Source organism: Grampus griseus (assembly GCF_964374135.1).
Source record: "Grampus griseus genome assembly, chromosome: 13".
In the NCBI taxonomy this organism is placed as follows: Eukaryota; Metazoa; Chordata; class Mammalia; order Artiodactyla; family Delphinidae; genus Grampus; species Grampus griseus.
In genome coordinates, this window is record NC_139007.1 from 40,546,837 (window position 1) to 40,569,204 (window position 22,368).

At 35.8% G+C, this 22,368-nt stretch overlaps 1 protein-coding gene across 2 annotated transcripts in view; it reads right to left on the reverse strand.

Annotated features, from left to right (window-relative positions):
- CDK19 (cyclin dependent kinase 19) overlaps positions 1-22,368 on the reverse strand; it is a 178,102-nt gene that overhangs the window by 108,884 nt on the left and 46,850 nt on the right. For both annotated transcript variants that reach the window (XM_082669056.1, XM_082669055.1), the window contains exon 2: positions 7,793-7,868. In XM_082669056.1, coding sequence (XP_082525182.1) covers positions 7,793-7,868 — 76 coding nt within the window. The remainder of the gene's footprint in view (positions 1-7,792; positions 7,869-22,368) is intronic.

The following is a 22,368-nucleotide window of genomic DNA, read 5'->3' on the forward strand; positions in this document are numbered from 1 at the left end:
TTTTCACAAAAATCTTAATACTATATTTTGATTTTGTCCCTTGCATAGAAAGGGTAAAGTACCTGAATCACAGATTTATTTCCACAAATCTATACTCTTAGAAAGTTGGACACATATTTAAGAAAAAATCTGCACTCAGTGCAACATAAAAGCAATTGAGATACAATTAAATAATCTTAATGAAAATAAACAGACATTTCTCAACTTTCAATTCATGAAATTTAACAAAACAGTTTTAAGATTGATAAAAATAAATGTATTAGTAAGAATTAGAGCTTTGAGACTTCCCTGGTGGCACAGTGGTTAAGAATCCACCTGTCAATGCAGGGGACACGGGTTCGAGCCCTGGTCCGGGAAGATCCCACATCCTGTGGAACAACTAAGCCCATGCACCACAACTACTGAGCTTGCACTCTAGAGCCCGCAAGCCACAACTACTGAGCCCACATGCCACAACTACTGAAGCCCACGTGCCTAGAGCCCATGCTCCACAACAAGGGAAGCCACCACAATGAGAAGCTCGTGCACCGCAGCAAAGAGAAGGCCCCGCTTGCCACAATTAGAGAAAGTCCGCGTGCAGCAACGAAGACCCAACAGAGCCAAAAATAAAATAAATAAAAATAAAAAAAGAATTAAAGTTCTCAAGGAATCCACAGCAAACACACATTTTACCATTTCCATTTCATTAAAAAAAAACAAAAAAAAAACAAGGGCTAATTCCTTGAAGACAAGGGAAAGTTCTAAGCATTCCACTTAAGTTCACATAGCGGCCTGCTACGCCACCAAGGTGGCAAGACAGGGAAAAAAAATAGTAGCAAATAATGTTTTAACTGCCACTCCACCCTGCCTGCTTTGTGCTATGCAGAAAAACGGCAAGCAACAATCCATTACAACTGATCCCACCTGTCACCATGGGAGCATCGATTCTGGGATGCTGGCAGATACATACACTGGGCAAAACTGAGCAGAGGTGACTGAGGAAGTGGCTTCTCAGCAACACAAGGCAAAACTGAGGAAGACGCAATCTGACATGAAGTCAGGTTTTCTCTATTCCTCTTCCCTCCTCAACCTATGCCCTCCATCCTTCTTCCCTTGACTAATTTTCCTTCCAGTCTGTCTTCACTTTCTTTGGGACCATCTCAATTTTTTGAAGAGTACTCCAGAGTTATAATTTTTCTTATATCCCACAGAACTAGCATAATTTTTTTTTTTTTTTTTGCGGTATGCGGGCCTCTCACTGTTGTGGCCTCTCCCGGACCGGGGCACGAACCCGCGTCCCCTGCATCGGCAGGTGGACTCTCAACCACTGCGCCGTCAGGCAAGCCCACAATTATTATTTTGATAGTTAAAATTTTACCTTTGTATTACCCCAGATGAAATTACATTTTATAAAAAATTGATGGACTCCTCACTCTTATGGGAAAAAAATCCTCTGTATTTTTGCAAAGAAAAAAGTCTAGAAGACTATACACAAAATATTAATACTGATTATTTCTAAGTGTTAGTGTTAACAGATGCTCTTAACATGATTCTTCCACACTCTCTGAGAATTTTTTTTTTTTTTTTTTTTTTGCGGTATGCGGGCCTCTCAGTGTTGTGGCCTCTCCCATTGCAGAGCACAGGCTCCGAACGCGCAGGCTCAGCGGCCATGGCTCACGGGCCCAGCCGCTCTGCAGCATGTGGGATCTTCCCGGACCGGGGCACGAACCCGTGTCCCCTGCATTGGCAGGTGGACTCTCAACCACTGTGCCAGCAGGGAAGCCCTCTGAGAATTTTATAATAAACACTTTTGAATTTCATAACCAGGAAACAAATTAATAGGATCTGAATTAATGGTGTTTATCACTTTTTCAACCTAGCAACCTTGTGATTACACAGGCCACAAAGGTAAAAAAAAACTTTACATTAGAACTCCCCTGTAACCTCAAGCTAAAAGGGCTCATGTTCACGTGTTCCTAGTATGTTCATCACCCAGAATTATTCCCTGTTACGGCATATTGTAAACTGTAAAGCACTGTACAAAGATATGGGGTTATAATTCACCTGTGATCAATAAGGTTCAAATGAAATTAAAATGTGATACGATTTTCTTTATTGGTGACACTTGAGGTAGTGATGCATCTTAGTTCTTAAACTTCTTCCCATCCTGTACACATTCTTCCAAGTTCACTCCATGGCTACAAGTTCTTTGACTTCTTTTCTCATCATTCAACCCTGCTCTCAGAAGGTGTCCTGCAGTCACAGTCCCATTCTTTTAGAGTAATGAGTGAAACTGTTCCTAATTTTCTCCAAATCAAAAGCCTCCTACCTATGTGTCTATATATGAACGAGAAAATGCCAGGAGGTAGATAATATTATGGGATACAGAAGGAAAAAGGCAAAGAACAAGTTCTATCTGCTTTTTCATTTATGATGTTGTCTACATTCTCCCCAACCTATCAGTCCCTCCTAACCTCTCTGACTCCCTACCACCTTACATTTCCTGTCCTACTGCATCAGTCAAAAAAAATTCGAATTCTCCCTTCTTACACTGGGCTTATAATGAAGAAAACAGTACAGTCATGCAGACTGGTGCCATGACTGGTCTCCTACTTTAGGTGGACTATAACACTTCTATAACCTTATTTTTGATCAGCACATTTTCACATAGCCTTCAATAACTTTAAACATTCACCACATTAACATTCATACACACACAAAAAGAGGCACACAAGAATGTAACTACCTCATCATCTCCCTAGCAAACTGACATATGTTGACACCATCCTTTCTTCCGTCACTGTAGGTTCACAGGATGAACTATCTGTTCCATTTCCTATTCAAGGCCAATCCCTCCAGTTTTGCTTGTGATCCATTGATTCTTACAAATTCCTCTTTCACAGACCCTTGATCCACTAATAATTCCATATGCCTTTACTGATTTCCCCCTGAATTTACTGAGCTATAAGTGCATACCATTTTCGAGTTTTACTGTTGATACAAACCCATGAAACCATCATGACAATCACAATGATGAAGACTTACATCATCCCCAAGAGACTCCTCATGCTCCTTTGTAATATATCCCTGTTTCTATTCCTATCCCCACACAGTCAATGATCTACTATCCACCACTACAGATTAGTTTTCATTTTCTAGAATTGAAACTAGGTAATAAAGACTGTAACCATGCCAATATGCAAAGCTGTGGGTATGTCCAGGAAATATCCGAACAGACTCTAATCTCACATCTCTTAATGCCATACAAGCAGGACTTAAAGGCTAAAGCAGAGTTTCATTAAACAACAAGATACCACTACACACCTATTAGAATGGCTAAATCCAGAACACTGACAACAACAAATATTGGTGAGGATGTGGAGCAACAGGAACTCTCATCCACTGGTAGTGAGAATGCAAAATGGCACAGCCACTTTGTAAGACAGTTTGGTGGTTTCTTACTAAACTAAACATACTCTTACCATGCAGTCCAGCAACTGTGCTGATATTTGCCCAAAGGAATTGAAAAGTTATGTCCACAAAAAACCCTACACACAATGTTTACAGCAGCTTTACTCATAATTACCAAAACTTGGAAGCAACCAAGATGTACTTTGGTAGATGAATGTGTAAACAAACTGTAATACATCCAGACGATGGAATATTATTCAGCACTAAAAAGAAATGAGCTATCAAGCCATGACAGATATGGAGGAATTTTAAATGCATATTATTAAGTGAAAGACGCCAATCTCAAAAGGCTACATACGGTATGATTCCATCTATATGACATTCTGGAAAAGGCAAAATTATGTAAACAGTAAAAAGATCTGTGATTATGGGGAAGGGGGGTGGGGAATGGGTTTAGGATGAACAGGTGGGGCACAGAAGATTTTTAGGGCAGTGGAACTACTCCGTATGATACCATAATGGTGGATACATGTCATTAGACATCTGTCCAAACCCATAAAATATACAACACCAAGAGTGAACCCTAATGTAAACTATGGTCTTTGAGTATCAGCATAGGTTCATCAGTTGTAACAAATGTACTACTCTGGTGGAGGATGTTGATAATAGGTTAGGCTATGCATGTGTGGGGGTAGGGAGTATATGGGAAATCTCTAGAACTTTCATTCAATTTTGCTGTAAACTTAATACTGCTCTAAAAAGTAAAGTCTATTTAAAAAAAGAAGAAGAACCATACAGCAATTTTGGAATCAAAAAGTAAAATAACTACAATGAAAATTTCACTAGAGGGGGGCTTAGCAGCAAATTCAAGCTGGCAGAAGAAAGAATCATTAAACTTGAAGATAGGCAATTGAAAACATCCTGTCTGAGCAATAAATAGAAAAAGAGAATTAGAAAAAAATCAACAGAGCCTCAGTGACCTTTGGGAGACCATCAAGCCTATAAATATACTCATAATGGCAGTCTCAGGAGGAGAGGAGAGAAAGAAAAGGGCAGAAAGAATATCTAAAGAAATGATGGCTGAAAACTTCCCAACTCTGATTAAAAAAAAAAAATTAATCTCTACATCCAAGAAACTCAACGAATTCAAAGTAGGTTCCACACCTACACATACAATCAAACTTTCAAAAGACAAAGACAAAGAGAGAATCTTGAAAGTAGCAAGAAAATAACTCCTAATGTTCAAGAGATTTTCATGCATTAACAGCTGACTTCTCATCAGAAACCATGGAGGCCAAAAGGCAGTGAGATAACATAGTCAAGGTGAAGAAAGAAAAAGACTGTCATTCAAGAATTCTATATCCGTCAAAACTATGCTGCAAAAAACAAAGGAGAAATAGGTGATAAAGGAAAAAAAGAAGAAATTAAGATAGTCCCAAATACAAAAACTGAGAAAATTCATTCCTAGAAGATCTGCTCTACAAAAAAATACTAAAGGGAGACCTTCAGTTAAAATCAAAGAACTATATATATGACAGTAACCCATATCTACACAAAAAATAAAGAGCACTGGTAAAGGTAACAACATGGGTAAATAGAAAAGACAGCATAAATGTATTTTTGTTCTTAACTCTTTTTTCTTCTATGTGATTTAAAAGACAACTGCATAGCACATATATACAATGGAATATTACTCGGCCATAAAAAGAAAGGAAATTGAGCTATTTGTAATGAGGTGGATGGACCTAGAGTCTGTCATACAGAGTGAAGTAAGTCAGAAAGAGAAAGACAAACACTGTATGCTAACACATATATATGGAATTTAAGAAAAAAAAATGACATGAAGAACCTAGGGGTAAGACAGGAATAAAGACACAGACCTACTAGAGAATGGACTTAATGATATGGGGAGGGGGAAGTGTAAGCTGTGACAAAGCGAGAGAGTGGCATAGACATATACACTACCAAACGTAAAACAGATAGCTAGTGGGAAGCAGCCGCATAGCACAGGGAGATCAGCTCGGTGGTTTGTGACCACCTACAGGGGTGGGATAGGGAGGGTGGGAGGGAGGGAGATGCAAGAGGGAAGAGATATGGGAACATATGTATATGTATAACTGATTCACTTTGTTATAAAGCAGAAACTAACTAACCATTGTAAAGCAATTATACTCCAATAAAGATGTAAAAAAAAAAAAAAGACAACTGTATAAAGCAATAATTATAAAACTGTGCCCGTGAGCTTATAATTTACAAAGTATGCACTTAGCCACTATGCAATAACATACATGCTAACTCTCTGTCAAAATCCCTATCATGTTGCAGTTAAGTCATTCAGGAAATGATAAAAAAAATTACTCAATCCAGAAACTCTGCATACTTCCTAAAGTTCTATTAGGCAAACCCTCAATAAAAATATAGAGACTGTGAATGAGTTTTCCAGCTTCTGCACAACAAAAGAAGCAATCAACAAAATGAAAAGGCAACCTACAGAGTAGAAGATATTTGCAAACTATTTATCTGATAAGTGGTTAATATCTAAAATATATCAGGAAAGCATACAACTCAATTGCAAAAATCATCATCAACATCATCATCCAATTAAAAAATGGGCAGAGGGACTGAACAGATATTTTTCCAAAGAATAAAATATACAGATGGCCAGCAGGTCCATGAAAAGGTGCTCAACATGACTAATCATCAAGGAAATGCAAATCAAAACCACAGTAGGATATCACCTCACACCTGTTAAAATGGCTACTATCATAAAACAAGACATGACAAATGCTAGTCAGGATGCTGAGAAAACGGAACCCATGTATTCCTCAGAAGATGTCTCTGTTTCAAAAAGAACATCTAGAATTGGGTTTTCATTTCCTAATAATCAATATCTTAAATTGCAGCTATTAACCCAATTAACTCACGGAAGTTGAATTAATGCTATACTAAATTATGGTACTCTAAAATAGCAAAATTGCACACCAGTAATATTCATATTGATTGAAATAATAATGTTTATGACTTTCAGGGAGTTAAAAATCACATATCAAATGCTTATTCTGGTAGGGCATTATAAACACCAATTTACAGTTAATGGAAAACTGCCAAAATGAACATTTTAAATAATAAATTTATATTCTAAAGCAAACTTAGGATCATATAGAACTTTTTTGTTCTGTTTATTTATTGATTTATTCAAAAAACATTTATGGGGCACCTGCTATGTGCCAGGTAGTTATGCTAGGAACTAGGGATAAAAAGACAAGGTCCCTGCCCTTCAAACTGTGCACAGTCTACTGAGAAGCTCCCATTCTGAAATCAAAGAATTTATGACTAGAAAGGACCTTATAATTCCCTTATTTCACAAATAAGGAAACTGAGACTCATGGCTAGCTTAGCCACTAAGGCAGACACTCAGTTGTAAATAAATCCTGCCTCATGTGTTCTTTGCATCATTCTTTTTCTTATGATTAAGAGTGATGATGTAGTGCTTCCATGTGAGTGAAGTAGAAATATGGAACCGTGGGCAATATATGTAATAATTACCAAATGAGAGACAGAAATATCTAATGGATATGGACAATATATTTAATAATTTAGAGACAGAAATCCCTTATAGATGTGATATCATGATAAAGCCCCAATAAGAAACTAAAACACTAAAATAAGAAACTGAAGAACTATAATAAGGGAACATAATATTAAGACTTCTAAGCCATAATTATGATTTTGCCTCTGTTTACTGATCTGTAAAATGGGGATATTAAAAGTACTTATTTCATGATTGTGAAAATTAAATTAATTAATACTTTAAAGCACTTAGTAAGCCTGGTACCTGGTAAATACTCAGGAAATGTTAGGTATTCTTATGGACAATCATTTCTTAAATGTACAAGTATGCCATATAAAGACAAAAAAAAATGATCTTTCTTTAAGGAATTCTCCTATTATTATGATACTCTTATTTTTCTAGCAACTAGTAAAATGTAACACCAAAACACTTATTTCAGAAAAAGTATTTTATATGCATAGTATCTAACAGTATCACCCTCTTCTCTATAAAGACATATATCACTCCTAAAACTACAGAAAAGACAGATATTAATTAAATTACTAATTTAAATTAATAATTATACTCAATCATAATTCAAATTAATTAAATAATCATTTAGCTCAGTATTCCTAAGATTATAAATCCTAAATATCATTAAGAAAATGTTCAACGATGACTTTCAAGTAATCAAAAAGTTTATGCAACTTTTCTCATCTTATATAAAATATCCTTAAACTAATTAACATCTTTGAAATAATATGCATTCTATATATTAGTGAAGCTTTTATATTAATATTAATCACCATCCAATATCATAACAAAATAAATAATGTATTTATGTCCACTTACTGCAATCTCTCTACAAGCCGACATGGATATTCCTGTGCCTTCAATTTGCTTCAATGCATATTCCTTTTCATCTTTTCTGCATATGAACAAAAAAAATTATTTTTTTCTACAAGTTATTTTCAAATTCAAAACTGTAACTACAAAAACAATGAAATGCACAACTCTCAGTAATATGTAAACACCCTCACTATGCATGCATTGCTTATTATTTCTGATAATATTTCCATTACATTAATGTGAAATACCAAACAAATTCATGTCACAATGAAAACACTAGACAGAAGCAAAACACGAAGTACAAAATTGAAACAGAACAGGATACTAAACACAGCACTAGTTTCAAAAAGTAAACAAGCATAAATATAAACTCAAGCATATTGTAAGATAATTCTACTGTCTTAATTATCTGGAGTCCATGAAAGCATTCTGTTATAAACATTAATTACAAAAATAAATGACAGATGTAAACTTCTACATTTGTTTAAAGTAATTTCACAGTATAAGACCCACTTAATAAATGGGGGAGTTATAGAAGAATGTTTACCCACTAAGACACGCTAGTTTTCACCTAGGACGGGGGACATTCAAAATCCCTAAGACCTCAACCAAAAGCCTTGGAAACACTTCAAAATTGGCCACCAACACCTCATTCTCAAGATATCTAGGAAAAACTCAGTAGTTACAGTGAATTTTCCAATTAATGGAGGTAGAATTAAGGAATTCTGGGAAACCCCGCTAGTTACCAGGGTGCTTAACCAAGGGAAGACAACAGATCAATAATGGTGATAGGTCCATAAAAACAGTAATAGTATCAGATGAGTGTCTAGTGCAACACTGTATCCTCAGGGTACTGACACCAGAACCAGCCACAGCAAGGCCCCAGCTGAATGTCACAAATGTGATTCCTACCACTGGTTATTCTGACAAGAGGAGTATAATCCATGCCCTCTGAGTTTTGCCTTTTGACTATATTAGAGCCTCAACAGGGTATCACCATGTCATGAAGGTTTTGTCAAATGATAGTACCTAAGTAGTGCTGCATCTGTCCTACTTACCTATTCCTCATTTTCCCCATTCTGTGTTTACTAGCAGATAAAGCAGTTTAAGAGGTTACTCATAATATGCATTTTAAAACATCATTTTACGTGCATTTTGAAGATTTTCACAATCGTCTGTTTTGAGCAAATAATTGAGTTATGGTTACTTTTTCCCACAGTCTGAAAATTATATCCATCTTTCTTCCAATATATGACATTCAGGAAACAATTAAGCAGCATTTTGATAAACAGAAATTGTACCACGTATGTCAACAGGATAGACTGTTACGCAATTATTAAAATGATAATCATGGAGATCATTGGAAACATGGAAAATGTTTACCATATGTTGCTGAGAAAATATATAAATCATACCGTATAAAAATATGTACATTTAGACATATGTTGAAGGTGATATAAAAAAAGAAAAAGTTGTGTTAAGATGTAGAAAGTTATGTTAACTACCTTAATGCCAATATTACATTGTCTTTTAAATTAGAATTAGAGGGAAAAAGAAAAAATACAAAATAATTTGATACTCTGAAAACAGTCACCTATTAAAACAATTATTTTCAAAGTGATATCTTAGGCATGTTTTAAAGAGCAAAGTGTTCCTTTTTCTCCATCCTGTTTCCTCCAAACATAAAACTACACGTTTTTCAGACCACCCAGAGGCCACTAAGAAGTACAAGCAGCAGGTGAAGGTGACTGAATGTAATTAAAGCCAAATATCCCCCATACCTTGAAAGTATGTATGGGTATGTGTGTGAAAGCATTTGTGCCTGAGATGCTTAACACAATGCTTACAATGTAAATTTCATACAAGTAATAATTAAATTAACTACCAGGTATCTACTACTAAATGTTTAATTGAATAAATTCTTAAAGTTATACATGCTTTCTGACAAAACTTTCATATGGAATTATAATTTTCTTTTAAACAGAAATATTTCAATCCCCAGTTCCCCTAAATGAAGTGCTCCAAAAGCTCATGTAATTGCATAGTTTTATTTTTAATACTGTAAAGAATATTACACAATCTGGATAGGTTATTGTTGCTATGGAAACTATAAGATTTTTGCAGTAAGTCAAAAAGTGCAAAATTAACACATCACATTAATGACTTTTGAATTTCACATCCAGGCTGTCAAAAGAATTTGAAAGCCTGAGCAGAATAGACTGAAGCATAGGCCTCTTACTCTGAATTATATGGACAGGATCTAGGAACAAACCCAGTAATTATTTCACTTAATAAGTTTAAATATAACTTCCATCTGCTAAATTAATAAAATACTCAAAAATCTGCAAACTTAAGATTTATCTGCAGCTTTTGCATTGAGAATGAAATAAAGTGCATATATCATCACCAGTTCTCTTGTACATTAACTGTTGGATGATAAGCAATGATGTAGCACCTCTGAGGTTCACCATATGAAGAAGTGGCAGAATCCCAGCGGGCATACGGACTCACTTTCATCACTGTGCTATTTCAATGCTAATCTGTGGTCAGATGCCAATACCTTAGTTATGAAAACTAAAGATTTGTCCTTTCCCACAATGCCCACAAATATTTCAGTGACTGGCACATGGGGCAGAGAAGCCTTATTGCTCTCGTCCCATGTGAGAGCCCTTCTCCGGGAGCTCGTGTGAAAATTCATACCCCATGGCTTATATGTTTCAGGCACACATAATATTAAGTATCATAAAGGTATAATTTGTTCTTTTACCCGACAAGGCTAAAAAGGAGGTGAACCTGGCCTCCATGGCTGTGATAACCTGGCTTTTAGAGGCAGCCCAGTTCTTCCCTAAAACTATTTTATTTCTAAATTACTTTTATCTAAATAAAAGAAGTTTATTATTTACTGTAATAAAGACAGAGCAATTCCAAAGCCTTCAGGGAAACTGCTTTCTAAATTTTAGTGCGTATTAGATACTACCGTCAGAGCCAACTGCACATTGAAAATAATTAAAGGAGTTTACTAAATAAATCCAGGTGAATTAAAAATAAATTTATAGTATAAACATGGATTTATTTAATATAGAATGTTTTGAATTTAAAGACATTTCTCCTATACATCTGTAATATATATCAAAACCATGCCAGCTTCCCTCTCAGCATTCATCACAAAGAAAAACAAGTGTTCAATGGGAACATTATATAACTACAAAATAGAAAAATTAATTTGGCAGAGACTGGGATTCTATTACATTTTCCATCTGAGACACTATGTTCTGGAAAACTCTTGATGCAAGCAATTCTATAGATAGTACAAAAAATAAGAAGCACATATTTGTGCAAATTGTAGAAATCACTGCCTTAAAATGAAAGCATTATCTCAGGCAGAAAACTAGGCTCAGTGGTAGAATTTAAATGTAATTCAGGGAAGAATTTCTCAAGCCTAAAGATGCAGTTTCAGTAGGAACAACTTTTGAATGAACTATTAGGAACTGGTCTGATGAAAAAAATAGTCTTATACCTTTCAAAAATGTCCAAGTTTGATGACCAGCCTCCAGTCACGTTTAGCAAGGTGAAGCACCATTCAGCAGCTCGTATGCACAAGTGTAGTTAAGGTATGGTCAAACCCCACTCGTTACAATCATAATTAGACAGGTCCAAGGCTTTTTGGCTCCTATTAATAATACTACCAGGTGTCCAGATCAGCCCTGGGCCATCTTTGGTCCCAAGGACCTATGACAGACAAAAAATTTAGAAGAATCTTTTAAGAAAAGATGAAGGAATTCAAGCTCAAGCAAAATCAAGGGAAAAATTTTAGTCTTCAAACTAACAGGGTTAAAATCCTTTTTTGTTTCTAAGGAAAACAGAGGCTCCTTACTGTTTTATTTTACATCAAGCAACAAACAAACACAGAGTCAATATTCTGTGTTCCAATACTGTGCCAAACTCTGAGGATGAACAAAATTAAAGACTAGCTACCCTAGATATCAGAGTTCACAATCCACCTGGAAAGAGGTTCTGAGTGGGAAATATAAACAGATAACTCTGATATGACCCCCTCTGCCTCCAAGACGTATGCATAACAGGCACAGAGAGAATGAGATTAGTATTTCTTCTCAGAGCTTTAAGGAAGATAACTACATAGTGATGCCTTTGAGGGAGGAGTTTCCCAGGCAGAAAAGGATGAGAGGGTCAGAGAACTCCAGGTAGAAGTAGAGCGTGAAAGAAATAAACAGGAAACCGCTGGTATTCAGTATGGCTGGAAGCTGGGGGCATGATGACAAGGTGCAAGAGATGAGGTTAGGTCAGAAAAGTAAAGGGAAGGGACCAAATGAGTTCTGCAAAGAAACTTGTACTTCATATATAAACAGTGTGGAGCAAAAGGTTTTGAGAACAGAGAAGATATGTAACAGATCTTTGCTCAGAGAGATAAATCTGGTAACTACAAACTGGTGGCAGAGCAAACATCTGGGAGGTTGCTCAAACGTCCAAAGAGAAGATGAGGACTAGATTAGAATAGGCAGAGGAGAACAAATATGGACTCAAAAGACATTTCTAAAAAAAAAAAAAAAAAGACATTCCTGCGTCAGAAGTGATATAATTTAGTAACCAATTTGATTCTGTAGGTGAAGGAAAGGAAGGCTGTGAAGATGGGTGAAGCTTCCACTTTGCCTAATCGAGCCAATGATAATGATTAAGCAGAGAAATGATGACATGAATAAATGGAGACCCGGAAATATAAGATTTTATCCTAAAGGCAATGAAAGTTACATATGAAGACTCATTTTATTAGGAAGGACTGAGATTAGAGGTGTGAAAAACAATTAGGAGTCACTGCAATGAAAGGGTGAGAAGGAAAGACCCTGGATTAGTATAACAGAATGTTAGCTTCCAAAAGGGGCTCGCGACAATCCTGTTACAACCTCCTCATGAAGATGAAGAAGTTAGGCCATCAGCCAGAAGCAGAGCTCAGATGAAATCTTCCAAATGCAACATTCTCCATAACAGAATAGTAACTAACAATAAGACTGGAGAAAAGAAGAAATACTTGTGACAGTCATTTTTAAAGAGGAATTGGCAGGACCAAATGAACAAATGAGGAAAATCAAGAAGGCTGAATCAAAGATAAGTCTGGGGTTCTGGCTTGGTTGATGGGGAGGATGATACTATTGAGAACAAAACTCAGGTCACATCTCAGAAGGTTCTTCAGCTTGTAAATGATTCCTTCAGATAGAAAGAAACTCCAACCAAAAATATCTGAGAAGTTCAAAAAGAAGATGCCCTGAAGATGTTACCAGGTTTATTGTGGTGATCATTTCACAATACATACAAATATTGAATCATTACAATTTTTTACACCTGAAACTAATATAATATTATATGTCAATTACACCTTGATTTAAAAAAAAAAAAAGATGTTTACTGAGGGCCTGCCATAGGAGTTTCAGATTTAAAGGACTTGAGCTTACAAACATGATATTGGATTGGAGGAAGTAGCACGTAGATAAATAACTTTTTTGGTGCCCAGGAAAGAAGTTGAGGCAACATGGGAAGGAGGAAAGGAGAACAAGAGAGAGGGAAGAAAAGAAGAAAGACAGAACAATTTCTGAACACTTCTCTCTCACATCCCTTAGGAAGACAAACAATTCTATGAATTCGTCCTTTAAGTTTTCTTTTCCAAACCTTAAGACTAGAATTCAAATTAATGGAATCATCAGAAATATAGTACTCAAGATGGCACAGTATGACCATCTACAGATTTTATAACCAGGTGTTACCAATAAGACTTTATTCAAACAATATGACACCTGAGTCTTGCCAACTTTTTTTTTTTTGCAGTTTTTTAAAATTGAAGTACAGCTGATTTACAGTGTGTCAGGTGTACAGCAAAGAGATACAGTTATGCACATATATAATCTTTTTCAGATTCTTTTCCCTTATAGGTTATTACAAGATACTGAATATAGTTCCCTGTGCTATAACAGTAGGTCCTTGTTCTTTATCAATTTTATATATAGTAGTATCTGTTACTCCCAAATCCCTAACTTATCCGTCCCCCCTTTATGTCTGTGAGTCTATCTCTGTTTTGTAATCGTATGGTATTTGTCTTTCTCTGACATACTTCACTTAGTATGATAATCTCTAGGTACATTCATTTTGTTGCAAATGGCATTATTTCATTCTTTTTTATGGCTGAGTAATATTCCACTGTGTATATATACATCTTCTTTATCCATTCACCTGTTGATGGACATTTAGGTTGCTTCCATGTCTTGGCTACTGTAAATAGTGCTATGAATATTGGGGTACATATATCTTTTCAAATTAGAGTTTTCTCCAGATATATGCCCAAGAGAGGGACTGCAGGATCATGTGCCAACTCTATTTTTAGTTTTTCAAGGAACCTCCATACTGTTCTCCACAGTGGCTGCACCAATTTACATTCCCACACCAACAGTGTACGAGGTTTCCTTTTTCTCCACACCCTCTCCAGCATTTGTTATTTATAGACATTTTATTTTTTTTTGGCTATGCTGCACAGCATGTAAGATCTTAGCTCCCCAATCAGGGATCGAACCCATGGCCCCTGCAGTGAGTGGAAGCATGGAGTCCTAACCACTGGACTGCCAGGGAATTCCTGTAGGCTTTTTAATGACAGCCATTCTGCCCAGTGTGAGATGATACCTCATTATAGTTTCAACTTGCATTTCTCTAATAATTAGTGATATTGAGCATCTTTTCATGTGCCTGTTGGCCATCTGTATGTCTTCTTTGCAGAAATGTCTATTTAGGATTTCTGCCCATTTTTTTATTGAGTTGCTTCTATTTTTTTTATATTAAGTTGCATGAGCTATTTGTATATTTCGGAAATTAATCCCTTGTCAGTATCACTGTTTGCAAATATTTTCTCTCAGTCTGAAGGCTGTCTTTTCATTTTGTTTATGGTTTCTTTTGCTTTGCAAATGCTTTTAAGTTTAACTAGGTCCCATTTGTTTATTTTTTGGGTTTGTTTTCCATTACTCTCAGAGATGGATCTAAAAAAATATTGCTGTGGTTTACATCAAAGAGTGTTCTGCCTTTGTTTTCCTCTAGGAGTTTTATAGTGTCCAGTCTTACATTGAAGTCTATAATCCATTTTGAGTTTATTTTGGTATATGGTATTAGAGAATGCTTTAATTTTATTCTTTTACATCTAGCTGTCCAGTTTTCCCAGCACCACTTACTGAAGAGACTGTCTTTTCTCCATTCTATGTTCTTGCCTCCTTTGTCATAGATTAATTGACCACAAGTGCGTGGGTTTATTTCTGTTCTTTCTATCCCGTTCCATTGAGCTATGTATCTGCTTTTGTGCCAGTACCATCCTGATTTGATTACTGCAGCTTTGTAGTACAGTCTGAAGTCAGGGAACGTGATTCCTCCAGCTCTGTTCTTTCTTCTAAAGATTGTTTTTGCTATTCGGGGTCTTTTGTGTTTCCACACAAATTTAAAAAATTTTTGTTCCAGTTCTGTGAAAAATGTCACTGGTAATTTGAAAGAGACTGCATTGAATCCGTAGATTGCTTTGGGTAGTATAGTCATTTTCACAATACTGATTCTTCTAATCTAAGAACATGGTATATCTCTCCATCTGTTTGTGTCATCTTCAATTTCTTTCATCAGTGTCTTACAGTTTTCAGAGTACAGGTCTTTTGCTTCCTTAGGTAGGTTTACTCCTAGGTATTTTATTCTTTTTGATGTGATAGTAAATGGGATTGTTTCCTTAATTTCTCTTTCTGATATGTTGTTGTTAGTGTATAGAAATGCAACAGATTTTTTGTGTATTAATTTTGTATCCAGCAACGTGACTGAATTCATTGATGAGCTCAAGTCGTTTTCTGGTGGCATCTTTAGGATTTTCTATGTCTAGTATCATGTCATCTGCAAACAGTGACAGTTTTACTTCTTCCTTTCCAACTTGGATTTCTTTTATTTCTTCTTCTTTTCAGATTGCTGCGCTTAGGACTTCCAAAACCATGTTGAGTAAACATGGCGACAGTGGGCATCCTTGTCTTATTCCTGATCTTAGAGGGAATGCTTTCAGCTTTTCACCACTGAGTATGATGTTAGCTGTGGGTTTGTCAATAATTGTTTTCTTCAAGAAGAATGCTGCCATAATTCAATGTTATATCACTTTTGCTTAATATATGATTTCCCTTAGCAGATTAAGAGGCTTCCATATCACATAGAAAATAAGAATAAAACATTCTTGGGGGTGGGGCTAATGGCGGACTCTGGGAAAGCTCACCCCAAGGAGTACTTCCAGGAGCTTCTGCTGCCAGTGTTCTTGTTCTCACAGTAAGCCACAGCCAACCCCCCCTCCCGCCTCTGCAGGAGACCCTCCAATACTAGCAGTTTTTCAGGGGAGAAAAAGCTCATATTTGAAAATGAAGCACAGATATCTTCAGCTTCTCCAGTGAACAGAGCAACTGAAATCAGATATTCTAATAAGAGTACTCTTAAAATCATAACAGGTATTCTGATAGAGGTAAAAAGATAAAAATAGCCTGGGTCAGAATATCTTTGTAAAATTTAAACAATTCTTCCACAAATGTTCTTCATACCAAAAGAAAAGAAATTTTCCGACCAGATAACAGACAGCAGAAGCAAGAAGAACTACAATCCTGCAGCCTGTGGAACAAAAACCACATTAACAGGAAGAGAGACAAGATGAAAAGGCAGAGGGCTATGTACCAGATGAAAGAACAAGATAGAACCCCAGAGAAACAACTAAATGCAGATAGGCAACCTTCCAGAAAAAGAATTCAGAATATGATAGTGAAGATGATCCAGGACCTCAGAAAAAGAATGGAGGCAAAGATCGAGAAGATGCAAGAAATGTTTAACAAAGACCTAGAAGAATTAAAGAACAAACAAACAGAGAGGAATGATACAATAACTGAAATGAAAAGTACACAAGAAAGAATCAATAGCAAAATAACTGAGGCAGAAGAACGGATAAGTGACCTGGAAGACAGAATGGTGGAATTCACTGCTGTGGAACAGAATAAAGAAAAATGAATGAACAGAAATGAAGACAGCCTAAGAGACCTCTGGGACAACATTAAACACAAAAACATTCGCATTATAGGGGTCCCAGAAGGAGAAGAGAGAGCAGAAGGACCCAAGAAAATATTTGAAGAAATATAGTCGTAAACTTCCCTAACATGGGAAAGGAAATAGCCACCCAAGTCCAGGAAGCGCAGAGATTCCCATACAGGATAAACCCAAGGAGAAACATATCAAGACACATAGTAACCAAATTGGCAAAAATTAAAGACAAAGAAAAATTATTGAAAGCAGCAAGGCAAAAACAAAAAATAACATACAAGGGAACTCCCATAAGGTTAACAGCTGATTTCTCAGCAGAAACTCTACAAGCCAGAATGGAGTGGCATGACATATTTAAAGTGATGAAAGGTAAGAACCTAAAACCAAGATTACTCTACCCGGCAAGGATCTCATTCAGATTCGATGGAGAAATCAAAAGCTTCACAGACAAGCACAAGCTAAGAGAATTCAGCACCACCAAATCAGCTCTACAACAAATGCTAAAGGAACTTCTCTAAGTGGGAAACACAAGAGAAGAAAAGGACCTACAAAAACAAACCCAAAACAATTAAGAAAATGGTCATAGGAACATACATATCGATAATTACCTTAAACGTGAATGGATTAAATGCTCCAACCAAAAGACACAGGCTTGCTGAATGGATACAAAAACAAGACCCATATACATGCTGTCTACAAGAGACCCACTTCAGACCTAGGGACACATACAGACTGAAAGTGAGGGGATGGAAAAAGATATTCCATGCAAATGGAAATCAAAAGAAAGCTGGAGTAGGAATACTCAAATCAGATAAAATGACTTTAAAATAAAGAATGTTACAAGAGACAAGGAAGGACACTACATAATGATCAAGGGATCAATCCAAGAAGAAGATATAACAATTTTAAATATATATGCACCCAACATAGGACCACCTCAATACATAAGGCAACTGCTAACAGCTATAAAAGAGGAAATCGATAGCAACACATTAATAGTGGGGGACTTTAACACCTCACTTACACCAATAAACAGATCATCCAAAATGAAAATAAATAAGGAAAGAGAAGTTTTAAATGACACAATAGACCGGATAGATTTAATTCATCTTTACAGCACATACTATCCAAAAACAGCAGATTACACTTTCTTCTCAAGTACGCATAGAACATTCTCCAGGATAGATCACATCTTGGGTCACAAATCAAACCTCAGTAAATTTAAGAAAACTGAAATCATATCAAGCATCTTTTCTGACCACAACGCTATGAGATTAGAAATGAATTACAGGGGAAAAAACATAAAAAACACAAACACATGGCGGCTAAACAATGTTACTAAATAACCAAGAGATCACAGAAGAAATCAAAGAGGAAATCAAAAAATACCTAGAGACAAATGACAATGAAAACACAACGATCCAAAACCTATGGGACGTGGCAAAAGCAGTTCTAAGAGGGAAGTTTATAGCAATAAAAGCCTACCTCAAGAAACAAGAAACATCTCAAATAAACAAACTAATCTTACACCTAAAGGAACTACAGAAAGCAGAACAAACAAAACCCAAAGTTAGCAGAAGGAAAGATATCATAAAGATCACAGCAAAAATAAATGAAATAGAAACAAAGAAAACAATAACAAAGATCAATAAAACTAAAACCTGGTTCTTTGGGAAAATAAACAAAATTGATAAACCAATAGCCAGACTCATCAAGAAAAAGAGGGAGAGAACTCAAATCAATATAATTAGAAATGAAAAAGGAGAAGTTACAACAGACACCCCAGAATTACAAAGCATCCTAAGAGACTACTACAAGCAACTTTGTGCCAATAAAATGGACAACCTGGAAGAAATGGACAAATTCTTAGAAAGGTATAACTTTCCAAGACTGAACCAGGAAGAAATAGAAAACATGAACAGACCAATCACAAGGAATGAAATTGAAACTGTGATTAAAAATCTTCCAACAAACAAAAGTCCAGGACCAGATGGCTTCACAGGTGAATTCTATCAAACATTTAGAGAAGAGCTAACACCCATCCTCCTCAAACTCTTCCAAAGAATTGCAGAGAAAGGAATATTCCCAAACTCATTCTATGAGGCCACCATCACCCTGATACCAAAAGACAAAGATACTACAAAAAAAGAAAATTACAGACCAATATCACTGATGAACATAGATGCAAAAATCCTCAACAAAATGCTAGGAAACAGAATCCAACAACACATTAAAAGGATCATACACCATGATCAAGTGGGATTTACCCCACGGATGCAAGGATTCTTTAATATACGCAAATTAATCAACGTGAGACACCATATTAACAAATTGAAGAATAAAAACCATATGATCATCTCAATAGATGCAGAAAAAGCTTCTGACAAAATTCGACACCCATTTATGAAAAAAGAACTCCAGAAAGTGGGCGTAGAGGGAACCTACCCCAACATAATAAAGGCCATATACGACAAACCCACAGCAAACATCATTCTCAATGGTGAAACTGAAAGCATTTCCTCTAAGATCAAGAACTAGACAAGGATGTCCACTCTCACCACTACTGTTCAACATAGTTTTGGAAGGCCTAGCCACGGCAATCAGAGAAGAAAAAGAAATAAAAGGAATATAATTTGGAAAAGAAGATGTAACACTGTCACTGTTTGCAGATGACATGATACTATACATAGAGAATCCTAAAGATGCCACCAGAAAACTACTAGAGCTAATCAATGAATTTGGTAAAGTTGCAGGATACAAAATTAATGCACAGATATCTCTTGCATTCCTAAACACTAGTGATGAAAAATCTGAAAGAGAAATTAAGGAAACACTCCCATTTACCACTGCAACAAAAAGAATAAAATACCTAGGAATAAACCTACCTAGGGAGACAAAAGACCTGTATGCAGAAAACTTATTATAAGACACTGATGAAAGAAATTAAAGATGATACCAACAGATGGAGAGATATACAATGTTCTTGGATTGGAAGAATCAATATTGTGAAAATGACTATACTACCCAAAGCAATCTACAGATTCAATGCAATCCCTATCAAACTACCAATGGCATTTCTTACAGAACTAGAACAAAAATCTTAAACTTTGTATGGAGACACAAAAGCCCCCAAATAGCCAAAGCTGTCTTGAGGGAAAAAAACGGAGCTGGAGGAATCAGACTCGCTGAGTTCAGACTATACTACAAAGCTACAGTAATCAAGACAATATGGTACTGGCACAAAATCAGAAACATAGATCAATGGAACAGGATAGAAAGCCCAGAGATAAACCCACACACCTATGGTCAACTAATCTATGACAAAGGAGGCAAGGATATACAATGGAGAAAAGACAGCCTCTTCATTAAGTGGTGCTGGGAAAACTGGACAGCTACATGTAAAAGAATGAAATTAGAACACTCCCTAACACTATACACAAAAATAAACTCAAAATGGATTCGAGATCTAAATGTAAGACCGGACACGATAAAGCTCTTAGAGGAAACCACAGGAAGAACACTCTTTGACAGAAATCACAGCAAGATCTTTTTTGATCCACCTCCTACAGTAACGGAAATAAAAATAAACAAATGGGACCTAATGAAACTTAAAAGCTTTTGCACAGCAAAGGAAACCATAAACAAGATGAAAAGACAACACTCAGATGGGAGAAAATATTTGCAAACGAATCAACTGACAAAGGATTAATCTCCAAAATATATAAACAGCTAATGAAGCTCAATATTAGAAAAACAAACAACCCAATCCAAAAATGGGCAGAAGACCTAAATAGACATTTCTCCAAAGAAGACATACAGATGGCCAAGAAGCACATGAAAAGCTGCTCAACATCACTAATTATTAGAGAAATGCAAATTAAAACTACAATGAGGTATCACCTCACACCAGTTACAATGTGCATCACCAGAAAACCTACAAACAACAAATGCTGGAGAGGGTGTGGAGAAAAGGGAACCCTCTTGCACTGTTGGTGGGAATGCAAATTGATACAGCCACTATGGAGAGCCGTATGGAGGTTACTTAAAAAACTGAAAATAGAATTACCATATGACCCAGCAATCCCACTACTGGGCATATACCCAGAGAAAACCATAATTCAAAAAGACACATGCACCCCAATGTTCATTGCTGCACTGTTTACAATAGCCAGGTCATGGAAGCAACCTAAATGCCCATCGATAGACGAATGGATAAAGAAGTTGTGGTACATATATACAATGGAATATTACTCAGCCATAAAAAGGAATGAAATTGGGTCATTTGTAGAGACATGGATGAATCTAGAGACTGTAATACAGAGTGAAGTAAGTCAGAAAGAGAAAAACAAATATTGTATATTAACGCATATACGTGGAACCTAGAAAAATGGTACAGATGAACCAGCCTGCAGGGCAGAAATTGAGACATAGATGTAAAGAACAAACGCATAGACACCAAGGGGGGAAAGTGGCAGGGGGTGTGATGAATCGGGAGATTGGGATTGACATATATACACTAATATGTATAAAATGGATAATAAGAACCTGCTGTATAAAAAAATAAATTCAAAAATCCAAATTTCTAAAAAAAGGAAAAAAAAGAATAAAATATGGAATAAAATTTTTGAAAAACAAAAACCAAAAATATCATTTAGTTTTACATTGGTAATTCTGAATTATTCAATATCATGAACTCTATATTCACTCAGCCTAGCAGCAATGATTCCTTATTTGGGGACTCTTTCCTTTATTATACAATACCATAATGTTTTTTAATTTATCATGAAATTTTCCAAAAATGAACAAACAAAAAATCAAAATAAATGACAGTGATACTCTATGTAACTCTCACACAGCTTCAACAATTATCAATACGTGGCCAATCTTATTTCTACTGCCTCCACTTTTCTTGATTATTTTGAAACAAAACCCAGACATCCTATCATTTGCCATAACAATTCAATACCATAGCATTTTTAATAAGCAGGATTTTTTCATTTAAATGACAATAGTCCTTTAAAAATAATTCTGAAATATTGAAAATCTTGTACCAGAGGATACTGTTATTATTTTGTATTCCCCTTATTAACGAATAATGTCAAATAACACTAGCACCTTCTTTATGCTTTCATGTACCATATATTTCATCTACTCGTTCTCTAAGTATCACCAAAGTACAGTAATAGTCTCTCTTATTCAAGTTCAGTATTTCCCTGCAACATGGAAATCTGACAGTTTATCTTTTTGCCTTCATTCTTTAGAAAGACTGCTTTTTATTTAGTCTCTTTTCTTAAAAACTAATTTATTAATATATCTCTCTTTCTCTAAAAAACAATCTTCATTTTATAATATTTCTTTTATTCAGAATTCTAATTCAGATAAACATTTACTGTTTTAAAAGCTCTAAAATAATAAAATTCCAGAAACTCCTATTATGGCAAATTCTTATTGCTCAGAAGTGATTTTAATTAAAACAAACATATCCGCAGTAATGC